The 16263-nt window shown below is 46.0% G+C and overlaps 1 protein-coding gene across 1 annotated transcript in view; it reads right to left on the bottom strand.

The window, feature by feature from the left end:
* The window catches only part of LOC143924671 (cytochrome P450 2W1-like), a 74142-nt gene that overhangs the window by 40155 nt on the left and 17724 nt on the right, over window positions 1-16263 (bottom strand). Inside the window, exons 3-5 of the mRNA XM_077449075.1 lie at window positions 5358-5507; window positions 3273-3430; window positions 108-281 (exon numbers count right to left, since the gene is read on the bottom strand). Of these exons, the coding sequence (XP_077305201.1) occupies window positions 108-281; window positions 3273-3430; window positions 5358-5507 (482 nt within the window). The remainder of the gene's footprint in view (window positions 1-107; window positions 282-3272; window positions 3431-5357; window positions 5508-16263) is intronic.

The following is a 16263-nucleotide window of genomic DNA, read 5'->3' as shown; positions in this document are numbered from 1 at the left end:
CCTTTGCCTTCTTTGTTTTTTTTTTTTTTTTTGTACACAGTTTCCACAGCTCATGTTTCATTTTAAGAGAAACAAACCATTTTGGATTTGTAATTTATGATGCTTACCCTTTCTTGTTTTTGTAGGAATGCTTCACCGTAAGTCCTGAAGGAATCTTCATTTTTAGACTCTTGTGCTTGTTTGTAAAGCACACGCAAAATTTCATTAAGTTCATCAATTCTCTTTAAAACAAGGCCAGGAGTTTTCAAGAAGTGTTTTAGTATTGGGAACACATTGTAGTACTGCAGATAAATGAATACAGCAGTTCAATTAAAAATGCACTTGGTAATTGCAATGTTTACACGACCGTTTACACCATACAGTATAAGCAAAAATAGGTTTGTGTCTATGGCACCCTTCTTTAGATGCAGAAGCAGAACAAAATATTTAATTCTAAGCACATTTATATTGATCTGACATTGTTCATGGGTTTTGACAGTTTTGATGGTACATTTTTTTAAAAGTGAGTCATACTTCCCTGCAGCCCAAATGTTAGGAAACTGGTCAGAGTTATGGCAAGCCCCAAAAGGGCTGGGTCTTGCCAGAACTGCCACACTCTAACTGCAGAAGTGTAAAATCAGCCAATGTATGGCAAGATGGGGTATGATATAAATTACTAGATACATTGAGTGGTTGATGAGCTTTGCTAGTCTTCCAACCAGCAATTAAACATACAGTCAAGGTGATCCCCCACCAATCTCTGGTTTATTCTTGTCCTATATAGTGTCTTCAAACTGGTGTAAGACTTCAATCTCCTTGTTGTTTTAGGCAAAATTAGCCCCTTCAATATGGTTTAACTGCTGGTCAGTGCAGACACCAACCAGCAAAATGGTGTTTTGTATGCTGCACTATGAACTGTGGACAAGGCACAATGTACAGGCGTTTACAGTTTCATTGGACCTCTGACCAGATTAAGGTTCGGTTCACACAGGGGCGGCACGACTTGCAGCGGCGCGACCTGCACACGATCAGCGGCGACTTGCAAAACGACTTCTGTATAGAAGTCAATGCAAGTCGCCTGAAGTCGCCCCAAAGTAGTACAGGAACCTTTTTTCTAAGTCGGAGCGACTTGAGTCGCTCCTATTAGAACGGTTCCATAGTACAGAACGGAGCGCGACTTGTCAGGCGGCGAAGTCTCCTGGACAAGTCGCCCCTGTGTGAACCGAGCCTAACAGGTATTTTTTATTTTTTTTGCACTTATTGAAAAGTTATAATCCTTTTCAATTGTATATTTAAAAGACTAAAACAGTGCAAATTCAATGTTGGGATTTACATACCCTTTAAATGAGAGCTTATTTGAAAACAAGAAATATACAGCCTAGTAGAACTATTCTCAAAATCCTAAATTCAGTATGTAATAAAACTCTGTAACATGCAAAATATATCTGTTTTTCATTTAGATGCAAAGATATTGAGAAATGTACCTGTGCCCCTTGCAGCTGAAAGTTCACTGGTCCACTTCCTTTAATCAGGGGAGAACACAGCTTCCTATGTCTGCAACTCGTTGTGATGTACCCTGTTGCACTATACCGTTCTTGATAGTCCTACAGCATGACACCATGACATCATTGGGGACATTGCTGAAGTAATTGCATCTATTCCTTGGACAGCCCTAGCGTGTTTATCATCATAGAAGACATGCTAAGGCGCCACCCCCACCTTACAATCAGTCCGCCTATGTCTGGCCTATGCCCCACTCTGCTGAGTCTATGCAAAACACATGCCAAGCTGTCAATCAAAGCTATTCACTCATCATGCCCACTCAAGAGGACATGATAGTAGCTTGACAGCTAAGTGTGTGATATGCAAACACTTTTCCCCTGACAGTAAATGCCAGTGACAGGAAATAGTTGCGAGTAAAAAAATATGGCTGTGACGCTCGGCTGGTGCAGTTATGGTCTGAAGCTGTTGGAGACCATCCGAATGCCTGCTACAGTGTGTTTGGGTAGCACCAGCAGGGGGTTGGTCTTACGGAGGAGGTGCCTGTGCATGTTGTGTAATGTCATGGTTCAAGGAAGCCGAATGGAGTGACCGGAGCCCTATGTACGGATCTGTGGAGCAGGAGCAAGGCAAGCTGGTGCTGTTTGGACTGGAGTGGACTGAAGGAGCCACCTAGCATGGAGAGAGATTGTCACTGTGACTCAGGAGAGAATGTGTTGTGTTGGTGAGGTGTAGTGGCAGCTGGTGGTATATTTTTGGAGGGGTGACAAACCATTCACCCACTGCCAAACCCCCGGTCGGTCAGGTTGGTCACAGGCACCCCCCCAGTTGGTCCCAAGCCCCACACTTACCCCATCTAGGTCATGGGCAGCTCTTCCTCTGGGCGGTGTCTCTTCCTCCTGGTGCTTCATGGAGACTTCCTCTGCGTCTCCTCCCTCCTCCTCGGCGGCCAAAAGGATTGCTTCTCCTCTCAGCCAAACGACTGGGAGGAGAATCAGGAAGAAAATAGCAAATATTAATTTGCTATTGCCACACAACTGGGAGCACCCCAAACCCACCCTTTTTTGAAGCCTATTAGAGTCTCTGGCTCTAATCACGTGCTTAAAAAAAACCCCCAATAGAATCCATGCGTCCGGCGCCCCGCATGTAGATTAGGGAGCAGGGTGCATGAATTAGGGGGGCAGCGTCCCTGCACCCTGCATTACGGGCCACCACTGGTGAGGTGTCATTATCATCTGTGCTGCTGCACACTGCTGTCAGTGTCACTGTGAGAGTCAATGTCATGTGTGTGTGCCTGTCCATTCTAATTTCTTGCCTTCATGAGTGCTGTCCCTGAGCTACTTACTTAATATATCGAAAATAAAATAATTTTTTTTTTTGGCTTAATATCTACCTTAAATTGCATCACTTATTGCATGTACTTGTTTGTACTTGTTTGTAGACCAAAGATTGAAATTTGCACTTAAAACTGTAGGAAATGTCAATAAAAACTTGACTGTGCCAACATTTTGGGTGTTGTGTCAGTAAATTTCAATTTGGTAGGTTGGCAACACTGAATTGGAGGCAGGTGGAATCATGGGAACTGTAGTTCCCTGTGGGAATCATAGATGGTAGCACAGTGATAGGAAATTATGTGCTAGCTCTGCAAAACTCCTCCCATCATCACTATCATTTTCCAGCAGTGGAGGCATGATTGGTGAATTGGAGACAGAAATTGAAGGGCTATACTGAGGTAATAATAATTTCAGGCATAGAAACAGGGTTACCTATTCTGTAAACTAGGATTTCCATACCTTGGATGAAGAATTTCCAGTGAGTTTAACAATATCATCTATTATTTCTGTCATTTTCTTAAAGGTTAGGTCATCGTAGTCAAAACGTCTCCCAAATAACATACTGAAGGTAATATTGGGGGGAGCACTATAAAAAACCTGTTTTTCAAAAGGTTTACCTAAGGGACAAAATAAACAATGACTGTTAAAGAACAATGCTTATACTAATTGTTCAATAGTATACTTTAAATAATTTTACTTGTACAGCGTTGTTAAGAAAGTTGGTGAAAGTGATGTTCGTGGCTGCTGAGGACTCTTGTAGACAAAAATTATTCAGGACCTCTACATCACTCAATTTTGCCCAATTGAGACATTCCTTAGAAGGTACTTTTTCCTTTTTGGCAACCAACCTTATACAGGGTGCATCGACTTATAACACAGGATTCATAGAGCAGCACTTTAGGGTTTCTAAGGAGAGAACACAGCAAAGACTGTTTCCTTTCAGACAATATTAGGCTGATTTACTAAAGTTGTGTTAAAATTTCCTTTTTTTTATTTTTGGCTTAAGAGCACATCAAAAAAATACAATATTGCTGTGTGAATAAGAAAAAAATATTATCTTAATCGTACAGTAGAGGACTGAAGAATAGATCCTTTGACCATGGATTATATGCTGCTACCTTCATGTGAGTGAAAGCTTTTGCTGGGAACCATCTCCCAGGCTGTACCCTAATTTTTCATTCCATAAAACACACTTTTTTCCCCCAAAAAATGTGGGGAAATGTCTGTGCATCCTATGGAGCAAATATTGACCAGACCTCCTCCCAACCACCAAGAATGGAGTGTGTTAAGCCTGCCTGTATGTATAGACCCGGACACCAGCTACCTGTCTGGCTCTGTTCCTCCGCTCCGGACTGCATAGCACTGCCCCCCCCCCTTCTCCTCCCTGATCTGACCCTGGAGTATTTGGGTCCTCCAAAAACTCCCCCCTTGTTTGACATCTAACAGTCTGAGAGTGGGAACCTCCTCCACACCCTCCGTGAACATTTCACTGTCTCTACACAAAATCAAGGTCGATGACTTCCTTATGCTGCCACTTCTATCAAGATCTGACTGCTTATCACCTTATTTTGCTGTTGTACACAACCAATTCACTCTTCGAAATATATTGTCATTCATAGTTGACAATATAACCATTAGAATTGTCTGTTCATGCATTTACAACGTATAAACATTTTGGAAGTGAATACATATTATTTAGGCAATTATAGGATTCAGAATAAAGATTCTGAGAGAGCTGAAAATGCAAATAGAAGACAAATCATTATAGGAAAACACTATTCATGTTGTCACTTGGAGTTGACTTGATTAAACTTAATAATAACAAGGCAATTGAAGACTAATTACCAGGTATTAAACATCAATCTTTAAACTGGGATGTGTTAAAGTGGATGTAAACCCAATTTATTTATTTTTTAATTAAGACTCGTATCTGTTACAGCAGAGGATGTCATTTCATCTGTGCCCAGTCTTGCAATGAAGAGTTAATCCAGCTCTGAGCAATCCTCTTATCTTTCTTCAGCAAGATAAAAACAGACACACAGAGAAATAGGTGTCAGTTCTTCCCCCTTGCTTTGAGTGACAGGTGATTTCCTTATCTCATGCATGAATGTGAGAGGCATTCTGTGTACTTCACATACCCCCTTCCTTTCTTCTTCAGCTCTCCCAGGATTGGCTGCTCCACACCTCAGCATGATTGGGCTTTCCTGGGTTTCGGCTGGATGTTAGTGATCATGGGGCATAATCCACAAGACCAGCAGAAGTTCAGTGTAAGAAATATCGATGCCTGGCCAAGGGAAGTGTAGAGGTGGGCGGAGAGTCTACTGACATCATGACTCCAACCACCGAGCCATGGACAACAGACCTGCCCACAGAATTTGGAGTGTTGCAGGGCTCCAAACAGCTAGAGGGAAGATATTTGACAGGTAAGGATACATGCAGGAGGCATGTATATTCTTATAGATCAGCACTATGGAAATAATTTAGAAATTATGAGAGTGGGTTTACATCCCCTTTAACTGTTACTGAGTTCTGTACGTAACTCACCATTATGAGACTGAATGTATGCATTTAAGAACTGCAGTTCATCAATAATCCTGCCTTCAATTGATCCTTTTCCCATCCCAAGATCTCGTAGAATGGTCAGGGTGAACCTTCGGGTAATTTTCCATATTTCCTTATTTGAGAAAAGGACTCCTAAATGAAAAATAAGTTATGTATGTAGAATGCTGGAGATTATTTTTCAGAAACTTGTGTGTAAAAAAAAATAGATGGTCAAATGAATTGTGTGTTATACTTTCATATGAACCATTCACACTAGACTTGTAGATAGAGTTTTGGAAAAAACTCTCGAAACAAAATGTTCCTTTATACATATCCTTTAAACTAAATGCATGTCTCTAAAGCAGTGTTTCTCAACTGGGGTGCCGTGACACCCTGGGGTGCTGTTTGGGTTCCCTTGGGTGCAGTGAGCTTGGGACCCAGTCTGCCCTGGTATCATTGTCATAGGTTTACATGGTGCAGGCAGGACAGACTCCAGCACCATAATAACCAATGGCGATGGGGGTCCTTTCTCCCATACCATGGCAATGCATGACTCTCATCCAGGGCAGGCAGCATGCAGGGCCAGCCTCAGGATTCAGGAGAAAATGGAGGTCTGCCACCTCCATTCTTTCTACACCTCCTGTCCCCTGCTGTGCTGCTTGAGCCAAATGGTAGGGATCTGGTATTAAGAGGTGGACTGTGTGATTGGGTTCTCTGTAATAGGGGGCTGTGTGATTGAGGGTTGCTATGATGAGGCGTCTGATGTTAAGGGGCGACTCTGACCTCTAATGTGATGGGGAAACCTCTGGTGTGAATGGGGGCTTCTGATGTGAAATTTCATCAAGGTGGCTGTTTGCATTGTCCGAGGCTCAGGATACCCAATGATAAGTAATGTTTACATTTTATACATTTTAGACTGGGATGCCTTGAGATTTTCCATAAGATGAAAGGGTTTAAAATGGTTTAAGGGTTTAAAGTGGGAGTAAACTCCCATGTATACCTTTTACTGATAGGTAAGCCTATAATAAGGCTTACCTATTGGTACTGTAAATATCTCCTAAACATGCACCGTTTAGGAGATATTTACCTTAGATGCAGCGGTTGACGTCACCGGGGCATGCGCTCTGAAGGAACGGCATACCCATGCCATGCCGTAAACAGCAACTCCTGCATGCCAATCAGATAGCTGAAGCTCGCAAACCCAGAAAGAAGACTGGGTGAAGATGGAAGCTCCTTCAGCAGTGACAGCACATCCCTGGAGGGCTTCATTTTCAGGTAAGCCTGTCATGTGATGCATACTAACACATTATGACTTAAACTGCCCAGGCCTGATTTTTTATTGGATGCGGTTTACTACCACACAAATTAATACTACTCTTTATTCATTATACATCATTACATTACCTCAATTTAACTTGGTATCAGCCTCTTGCAATCCCCTGTGCAGCAGAGCTGAGCTGTGTTGCAGTGTTAAGGGGCACATTGAAAGGAGGTGAACGGAGGGACAATGGGATGATGTCAGCCGTCTGCTGGATCGCTGTCTAGTCATATGTAGTAGTAGTAGTACAAGAGCTGTAAACGTTTTATTTAACAGGTCCCCTTTACTGCCAGACAGGACCCGCTGTACCATGTAAAGTGAACTAAAAAACTTGCACTAAAGGTACAAAATATGTGAGATAAATACAGTAGATAGATGGACCTGCAACAAGCTGTCACAAAGGTGCTAGAACCTCAGAAGACAATAGATAAAATATGAACAGCGCTTGCAGGATATAGGTGCAAACCCACACTTACTAGAAGTGCAAATGAATTATGTGCTCAAAAAATATAAAACCCTGGCAGTGCTGGCAATCAATAATCGACAAATAAACAAACACAGTCTCTTTCAAAGTGCTGGGTGCTCCAAAATAAAGTGCGTAGGTGCTAAAAAAAAATCAGGTTTCGTGTGCCACACTCCTGTCTTGTGATCCCACTCACCAAAATTAATGGACCTTCAGCTTTGCAGTCAAAAGCACTGTGATCTATATGATCTGAATCATGAAGATTGGATCAGTTTCTCAGAAGCCTCTCTATTAAGGTTATGTTGGGGACGTTCAAAGTAAGCAAAAAAAAAATGGGAAAGAGAAGGAACTAACGGTGAAGTCCTGTTGGATATGGAAATGTGCGCAATCTAGGCGCCACTTACGAAATCTGGGCTAAACAGACATCTGCAGAGATCCAGGTCCACCGCTTATCAGAGTGCATTCCACGGAGGGCGGAAGTAGCATCCATAGTTGACGAAACTGGAAGAATGTCAATGCGTTTTGCCCCTCCAGGGCATCATTAAGGACTTGTTGATGCCCTGGAGGAGGGGCGAAACGCATTGACACTACTTCTGCCCTCCGTGGAATGCACGCCAATTAACGGCGGACCTGGATCTCTGCACTGATGTCTGTTTAGTCCAGCTATTTTGCAAGTGACACCTAGATTTTGCGCAAACCTTCACATCCAATGGGACTTCACTATAAGTTCCTTCTCTTTTCCCTTTTTTTAGCTTATTTGAACGTCCCCAACATCACCTTAATGGAGAAGCTTCTGAGAAATTGATCCAGTCTTCATGATCCAGATCCAGGGTCGGACTGGGAATAAAAACCAGCCCTGGAAATAATTTCATACCAGCCCCATAGCATTATTATATCAGCCCAACACCATAATGTCATTTTTTTTTCTTGTTCATAAAAGGGAAAACCGTGCATTTTAAAGCACATTTGAAGAGTGTATTATATATAGATAAGACAGATATGAAAGCACATAGGGCTAAGGATATATATATATATATATATATATATATATATATATATATATATATATATATATATATATATATATATATATATATATCGATACCCTCACTTAAGAGGGCCGCAAGTTTGGTTTGGGTCCTGAGCACAGCTCCGCCAACCCCCCGGCAATCTGCTCTACCCACTTTGGCACAGTTAGTATCTAGCAATACACATTAAATCACTTATACTCTAAAAATGTGTGTGTGCGTGGGTGGATAACTCAAGCTCATAGACAATCCTTGAAAGTATATAACTGACTTTACTTGTTGTTTTTATAAAAGGAATAACATGAATCAAACATTTGGATTGCAACACATAAGCAGGTCCCTGCAGTAACCGGTAATAAAGATAAACAGAGTATTCAGCATAATAAAGTATTGCTATGCAACTCTAACGCTGCCCTTTTTCAGCTACTTCCCCACATGGGTAAACTAACACCCAGCACTATCTACCTATGCAGTCAGGCCTGACTGATCTAGATGGAAGTCCAGTAAAACAATATTCGCTAGCAATCTTTCGGTGGTGCACTTGAAGAACAACTTTGTAATCCAAACGAATAATAAAGATAAAGCATCTGTCTTTAAACAGCTCTCACCACCCGGACAAGTCCAAGTACGTTTTCTCTGCCTTTTCGTCTAGGAACAGGAATCCACCGACCTCCGAGTCTTCAATCCTTCTGGTGTACTGCAGCAAGAGAAAATGTCTCTCAGGTGCAACTAGGCTGGCAGAGAGCTCTTTGGAAAATAGCATAAGGCCCAGGCTTCAGGCCTTGTCCCTCCAGCAGCTCAGCACAGACCTCCTCTTGCTAGGAGAGCGGGGGGTGTCCAAAGAGAGAGAACTAGGCCTCTCCCCCTCCTTATATGCCCTCCCCCATAAGTCTCTGGGGCATAACTCAAAACATCCTGGGAACCAGCGGGGTTCTGGGAACAGTAGTTTTATAGTCCTTAAAGAGACCCCGCTACACACTCCCCCCACTTAAACTCTTTGGTCCCCAAAGATAAACTTTTAACACATATCCTGTACCAATTTTGAAAGTGCTGGGTATGATGTTGGTACAGGGAATTTCCACCAGAACTCAGAGGTGGGATTCCCTGTCCCACAGGTCACACTGACATGAGTGGCCTGCCTAACTGTGCCAGAGAGTGAGCTGGGGTTGCCCTCCACCAAATGGTCAGTGGAAGGATTAGAGTGTTCAGCACTTCTTCTAGCAGTCACAACAGAGTCCTCAGAGCTCTCCCCCATTTGAGAGTAGGTTAGCTTCTTGGGGGGTCTCACAACTCGGCGAGCTCTCTGTTCTCTTGGGACTTCAGGCTCTGGTGCCACAGGCTCTACTTCAGGAACACACTCTGACAGCATCACTGGTTCTGGAACATCGGTCCTTTCCTCTTCTGAGTAAATGCTAGGGAGGTCCTCCCAGCCTTCAGGCACACCACTAGATGGAATGAACTCTGTAGCTTCTGGGTTCAGTGTCCCATCCTGTGTATCCTCAGTAGGTGGGAGATCTATGGCAGAATTTCCTGGAGTTGATGAAGGCCACAGCCACTCAAGCTCTCCTCTTCCACCTTCACCTCGTTGGGAATCTTGTCCATTTCTAACCCGGGAGGTCTGAGACGGAGTGCTAGGTCCCGGGGTATCCAGAATGGAAACAGATTCTGGTGGATTTCTCACTGGAGGTATTCTGACTGCTTCAGTAAGCGGGAGCAAATGATTCCTGTGCCAAGTCTTCAAGGGCCCCACTTTCCCCTCTGGTTTTAACTTATACACAGGCAATCCAGGTAGCTTTCTGCAAATGACATAGGGCTCCGATCTCCATCTATCAGCAAGCTTGTGCTTCCCAGGGATCCCCAGGTTGCGTAGCAGTACACGGTCCCCAGGCTGCAGGTCTTGCACTCGAACATTCAGATCGAAGTTCCTCTTGTTGCGGGCTCCCCTTTGGTCCGAGGCCGCCTGAGCTCGTTCATGGGCCACTTTCAAATTGTGTCTAAGTCGGTCCACATATCCCTTGTGGGAGGTAGCAGAGTCATGGTCTAGGGAAATGCCAAAGGCCAGATCCACCGGCAATCTTGCTTCTCTCCCAAACATGAGCCGGTAGGGGGAGTAACCCGTCACATCACTTGTGGTGCAGTTGTAAGCGTGCACCAAAGCTGATATGTGTTGGCTCCAGTGTTGCTTCTTCTCTGTCTCTAGAGTTCCAAGCATGTTTAGTAAGGTCCGATTAAACCTCTCAGGTTGGGCATCTCCTTGTGGTCTGGTCTGGTCTCTACTCCCAATGAGTCCAGTAGGTTCCGGATCAGACGACTCTCAAAGTCCCTTCCTTGGTCTGAGTGGATTCTCTGTGGTAATCCATAGTGGACAAAGTATTTTTCCATGAGCACCTTGGCCACAGTGGAGGCCTTTTGGTCTTTGGTGGGGAAAGCCTGGGCATAAAGGGTGAAATGATCGGTTACCACCAGAACATTTCCCAATCCACTCAAATCGGGTTCGAGGCAGAGAAAGTCAATGCACACCAGATCCATTGGACCCTGACTCTGTAGGTGGCCCATTGGGGCAGCTTGATGGGGTAGAGTCTTCCTCTGGATGCATCGTGCACAAAAACGGCAATATTCCTCCACTTCTGCCCTCATACAGGGCCAATAGAACCGGCTTCTGACAAGCTGGAAAGTTCTCTCCGCCCCTAGATGGCCATGCTGGTCATTTAAGGCAATTAGTACCGTCTCTCGGTGCTTCTCTGGGAGAAACAACTGCCACTTATCTTCTGAGTTATCAGAGGGGCCCCTTCGGTAGACCACTCCCTGATGTACTTGTAGCTTATCCAACTCTTTCCTCAGCAGGCGAGCCTCCTTGGAAGGGTGATGTCGAAGTCCCTCTGGATTCTCGTTCTCCAAAGCTTCAAGGACCAATCTCCCCATGGGGTCTTCCAATTGGTCATAGCTCAGCTCCTTTCTGGACAGCTTTGGCAGGAGTTCCTCTGCTAGTTGAATTACCCCACAGTAGGGTTTGGGGACTCCCACTGCGGTGACTCCTATCTCCTCTGCTCTGGAGCCCCCTCTTGCTTGAAACTCAGCACCCTGACAGAGTGCTCGCACTCCTTCCGGTGCTACCTGAGTCCAGTCTTCCCAGTCATCGACCATGACATGAGATCTTCGGGACAGGGCATCTGCATCCCTATTTCCAGCCCCTGGTCTGTACTTTAGACTGAAGTTGAATCCGGATAATGCAGCCAACCATCTGTGTCCGGTTGCATCTAACTTTGCAGTAGTGAAGAGGTAGGTCAGAGGATTATTATCTGTCTTTACGGTAAACTCCGCCCCATAGAGATAGTCCTTCAGTTTGTCTACTACAGCCCATTTGAGGGCCAAGAACTCCAATTTATGAGTGGGGTAGTTCTTCTCCGAGGGAGTCAGGCTCCGGCTCACATAGGCCACTGGTCGCAGCTGCTCTTCATACTCTTGATAGAGCACTCCGCCTAGGCCCTCATGACTGGCATCGACATGTAGCTCATATGGTCTGGTGGGGTCGGCATAGGCCAGGACTGGGGCCGTGGTAAGGCTCCTCTTCAAGGTTCGGAAAGCCTCTTCACACCTTGGGTTCCACTGATCTTGAACCGACTCACCGGCCCTCCTAGGTCCCAAGCCATCCTCTTCTCCTTCAGTCTTGAGCAATTCGTTTAGTGGCTTGGCAATCCGGGCAAACCCATCCACAAATCTTCTATAATAGGAGCAGAACCCCAGGAAAGATCTGAGCTCTGTGACTGTTGTCGGTCTTGGCCAAGAGGTAACTGCCTCCAACTTCTCAGGGTCTGTAGCCACTCCCTTTTCAGACACTATGTGTCCCAGATAGTTCACAGAGGATTGGTAAAACCGGCACTTCTCGGGAGAAAGCTTGAGTCCCTCTTCGCTGAGTCTTCTCAACACCTTCTCCAACCTGGCCTCATGTTCTTCCAAAGTCTTCCCGAAGACAATGACATCGTCCAAGTACACAAGGACTTCTATGAGGTTCATGTCTCCAACGGTCTTCTCCATGAGGCGTTGAAAGGTAGCAGGGGCTCCAGACAGGCCCTGAGGCATTCTGTTGAATTCAAAGAATCCCACTGGGGTTATGAAAGCTGTCTTCTCTCGGTCTTCCTGGTGCATGGGGATTTGGTAGTACCCACTCTTGAGGTCCATTACACTGAACCACTTGGCACCAGCCAAACTCTGTAGGGCATCCTCTATTCTCGGTGTGGTATACTGGTCAGGGATGGTCCTCCTGTTGAGAGTCCTGTAGTCAATACAAAGCCTCAACGACCCATTCTTTTTCCTGACCACCACTATGGGGGAGGCATAGGGACTTCTAGACTCCCGAATCACACCAGTCTTCTTCAACTCCGCAAGCTGCTCCCTCAGATCCTCCAGGTCAGCTAGAGGGACCCGCCTAACCCTTTCCCTGAAGGGTTTGTCTTCTTGGAGGCGGATTCGGTGGGTGGCACTCCTGGCACATCTCACATCAAACTCATCCTTTGAGAAAATCCTCTCCCATCTAGTCAGCTGGGCCTTGGCTCTCTCCTTCCAGGCTCCAGGTAGGTCCGGGTCCTCCATGGAAAGTTTTTCCCAAACATCTCCTCCTTCACCCGTTCCTTTTACTTCTGACCAGCTGACTGGGGCCGCAGGACTCACCTGCCCCAACAGCATCCTGGCAGGGATCTCTATGGGTCTCTCCGTAGGGTTTCTCACACTCACTGGGACTCTTCCTCGAGCCTTCTTCAGGGCCTTGATTGAAATCACTTCCGGTATCACTTCCAGGCCTGAGTGGTCCTCCCTTGGATCGGATTCCAGCATGACAAAGGGGCCAGGCTGCTCCCAGGTAAGCTTCACCGTGGCCCTGAGGCAGGCTACCTCTCCGGGCTGCAGCACCACTCCCTCTCTCCCAAGTCTCCACACCTTCCCTATCCCCTCTCCTGGGGTCTTCTGCTCTAGGACCAACCGTTGGTAGGCTGTCTTCAGCATGGGATGGATATTGGGATCTTGATGGTTACTCGTCTCCACTAGAGGGGTCAGAAGTCTTCACACCAGATCCGTATTGGTCCCTATGATGAGGGACATCTTGCTGGCCCCGGGCGGTCTAGGACACACAACTGCCAGGGTGTCAAACACCTCTGTTTTCCCCGCCACAGAGGGATTGAAGGTCAGCTTTATGGGCAGGTAACCATCGTAGGGGAAACTCTGAGCTCCCAGGCCCCATATCTCCAGCTCTTCTATCTTCTGTATAGGCAAATGGCTCAAGTGCCTATCATAGAAATCTCTGTACAACAAAGTCACTTGAGCTCCAGTGTCCAGGAGGGCCTTCGTGTAGACTCCTTCCACCTGGATGGATACAGTGGGGGACGGGCCGACCAATTCTTCTGGGTAGGGCCGGGTTGAGGCCACCCTCTTCTGGGGACCCGTCTTCATCCAGTTGGTTTTTGACTTTACTCTTTTTCGAGCCTGGTATGCATTGACCCTCCCCACAGTAATGGGAGTACAAACCCGCTGAGGGATGTTATTGTCTCTTATTTGTAGACATTCCTTCTGAGGGGTCTGGTTTTCTCTCTCTCTCTTCCTTCTATTCAGTTTGGAGTTCACTGAAAGGCATGGGCACCCGGTTGACTCCCTCACCGGGGCCCTCTGAAGTTTCCCGCCGGCTGGCGGTTATCTATCTTCTTCTTCTTGGGACTGGAACATCTACTGGCGAAGTGGCCACTGCCCCCGCAGTTGTAGCATAGCATCTCTCCTCGGTCTCGAGTGGGGCTTGGTGTTGGTGTATCTGGAAACAACTCCCTCCTAGGACTTGGTTTCTCGGCTCCCCCTTGACCTTTCGCCATCATAGCAGTCAACATCTCCATCACCTGGGACATCTGTAACTTCAAAGTGTCCACCTCCTTATCTCTAGCGGGAGTCATGGCCGGTGTAACTATTGCTACCGGTTGTTTGACAGGCTCGGTGAGATGTTCTTCCCTTTTCTCTTCCAGTAGGGCCTCTTCCTCTCTGATCATTCGGATGAGGTCAGTGTACTCCAGATTCTTCCCATCCAGTCGGGCACGCAGTGTCCATGCAATAGGATCCATGGGTTGAGCTCCCCTCAGTACCTGTTGAGCACGGGCCTCATCTACTTTTCCTGGGCTGATCCCCTTCTTTAGGATCATCCTATGCAGGATTTTATCTAAACGTCCCATGTAGTCTGATAGTTTTTCACCTTTCTTCTGGTAGCAATGCTCTAACTGATAAGCAAGCTCAGAGATTTTCTCTGTCCCACCAAACACATTCTGTAATACATCTAGGTACTCCTGCACATTACAGTCTGTCCTGCTCATCTTCAGGTTGCGTACAGCCTCTAGAGCAGGCCCCTTTAGACTTTCCACAATCCTCTGCTTCTTTCTGCGCTCTGGAACTTCCCATTCCTCTAGTGCCTGTGTTGCGCTATCTAACCACTCTTCAAATCCCTCTTCTTCCGAAGGTACAGATTTCCTCCCTGAAAACATCCGGAGTTTTCTGTACCCCGACATCGGTTAATCTGTGGGATCCTTCTTGCACTGGGCCACAATCTCCCCCAGGACAGCACACAGTTCTGCGCTAAGGGTGGCCGGTGCTGATCTGAGACTCTCGGGTGAGGTACGGGCCGCAGCCTGCGGTGATCCCATTGGCGATGGCTCCTCCTTTGTTGCGTGCGTCAACCTATAGGATCTGTTGTCTTGTGTCCACACACAGTTGCGATTGCAAGCCTCCGGCATCCCATCCCAGTATTCCACTAGCGCGTACTGATATGAGATGTCTGGGTCTGATTTTATCTCCATCACCCATGGTTCATGGTCTGGGGACACTGACTTCATTAACTCCTCTACGGTCTCAGTCGACCATTTCTCCCCTGGGAGGCTAATAACCACTGACTGACTTGGGTCGGCCTTAGCCGCTTCACACCACACTCTGACTCCCTGTGGGTCCATGCCGGTACCTCTGACGTGTTCACCGCTGTCTCAGAAATCCCGGATTTACGAGCCCCCACGTATAGCAATACCCTCACTTAAGAGGGCCGCAAGTTTGGTTTGGGTCCTGAGCACAGCTCCGCCAACCCCCCGGCAATCTGCTCTACCCACTTTGGCACAGTTAGTATCTAGCAATACACATTAAATCACTTATACTCTAAATATGTGTGTGTGCCTGAAAGTATATAACTGACTTTACTTGTTGTTTTTATAAAAGGAATAACATGAATCAAACATTTGGATTGCAACACATAAGCAGGTCCCTGCAGTAAATAGTAATAAAGATAAACAGAGTAATCAGCATAATAAAGTATTGCTATGCAACTCTAACGCTGCCCTTTTTCAGCTACTTCCCCACATGGGTAAACTAACACCCAGCACTATCTACCTATGCAGTCAGGCCTGACTGATCTAGATGGAAGTCCAGTAAAACAATATTCGCTAGCAATCTTTCGGTGGTGCACTTGAAGAACAACTTTGTAATCCAAACAAATAATAAAGATAAAGCATCTGTCTTTAAACAGCTCTCACCACCCGGACAAGTCCAAGTCCATTTTCTCTGCCTTTTCGTCTAGGAACAGGAATCCACCGACCTCCGAGTCTTCAATCCTTTTGGTGTACTGCAGCAAGAGAAAATGTCTCTCAGGTGCAACTAGGCTGGCAGAGAGCTCTTTGGAAAATAGCATAAGGCCCAGGCTTCAGGCCTTGTCCCTCCAGCAGCTCAGCACAGACCTCCTCTTGCTAGGAGAGCGGGGGGTGTCCAAAGAGAGAGAACTAGGCCTCTCCCCCTCCTTATATGCCCTCCCCCATAAGTCTCTGGAGCATAACTCAAAACATCCTGGGAACCAGCGGGGTTCTGGGTACAGTAGTTTTATAGTCCTTAAAGAGACCCCGCTACATATATATATATATATATATATATATATATATATATATATATATATATATATATATATATATATTAGCAAGGGGGACAAGGACAACTGGGAATGTGGAGGGGGGTGACTCTGGTGACCACCTTTCGTAGAAAGAATACACTAAGATAAGGGGGGTTACTGATATGAGGGTGGGCCTTTATATCAGTGCCCCC

This window comes from Lithobates pipiens, unplaced genomic scaffold (assembly GCF_037356315.1).
Source record: "Lithobates pipiens isolate NorthernLeopardFrog02 unplaced genomic scaffold, aLitPip1_a1.2 Scaffold_22, whole genome shotgun sequence".
Lineage (NCBI taxonomy): Eukaryota > Metazoa > Chordata > Amphibia > Anura > Ranidae > Lithobates > Lithobates pipiens.
Note: the sequence above shows the minus strand (reverse complement) of the source record. Positions and strands in the feature narration are given on the sequence as shown.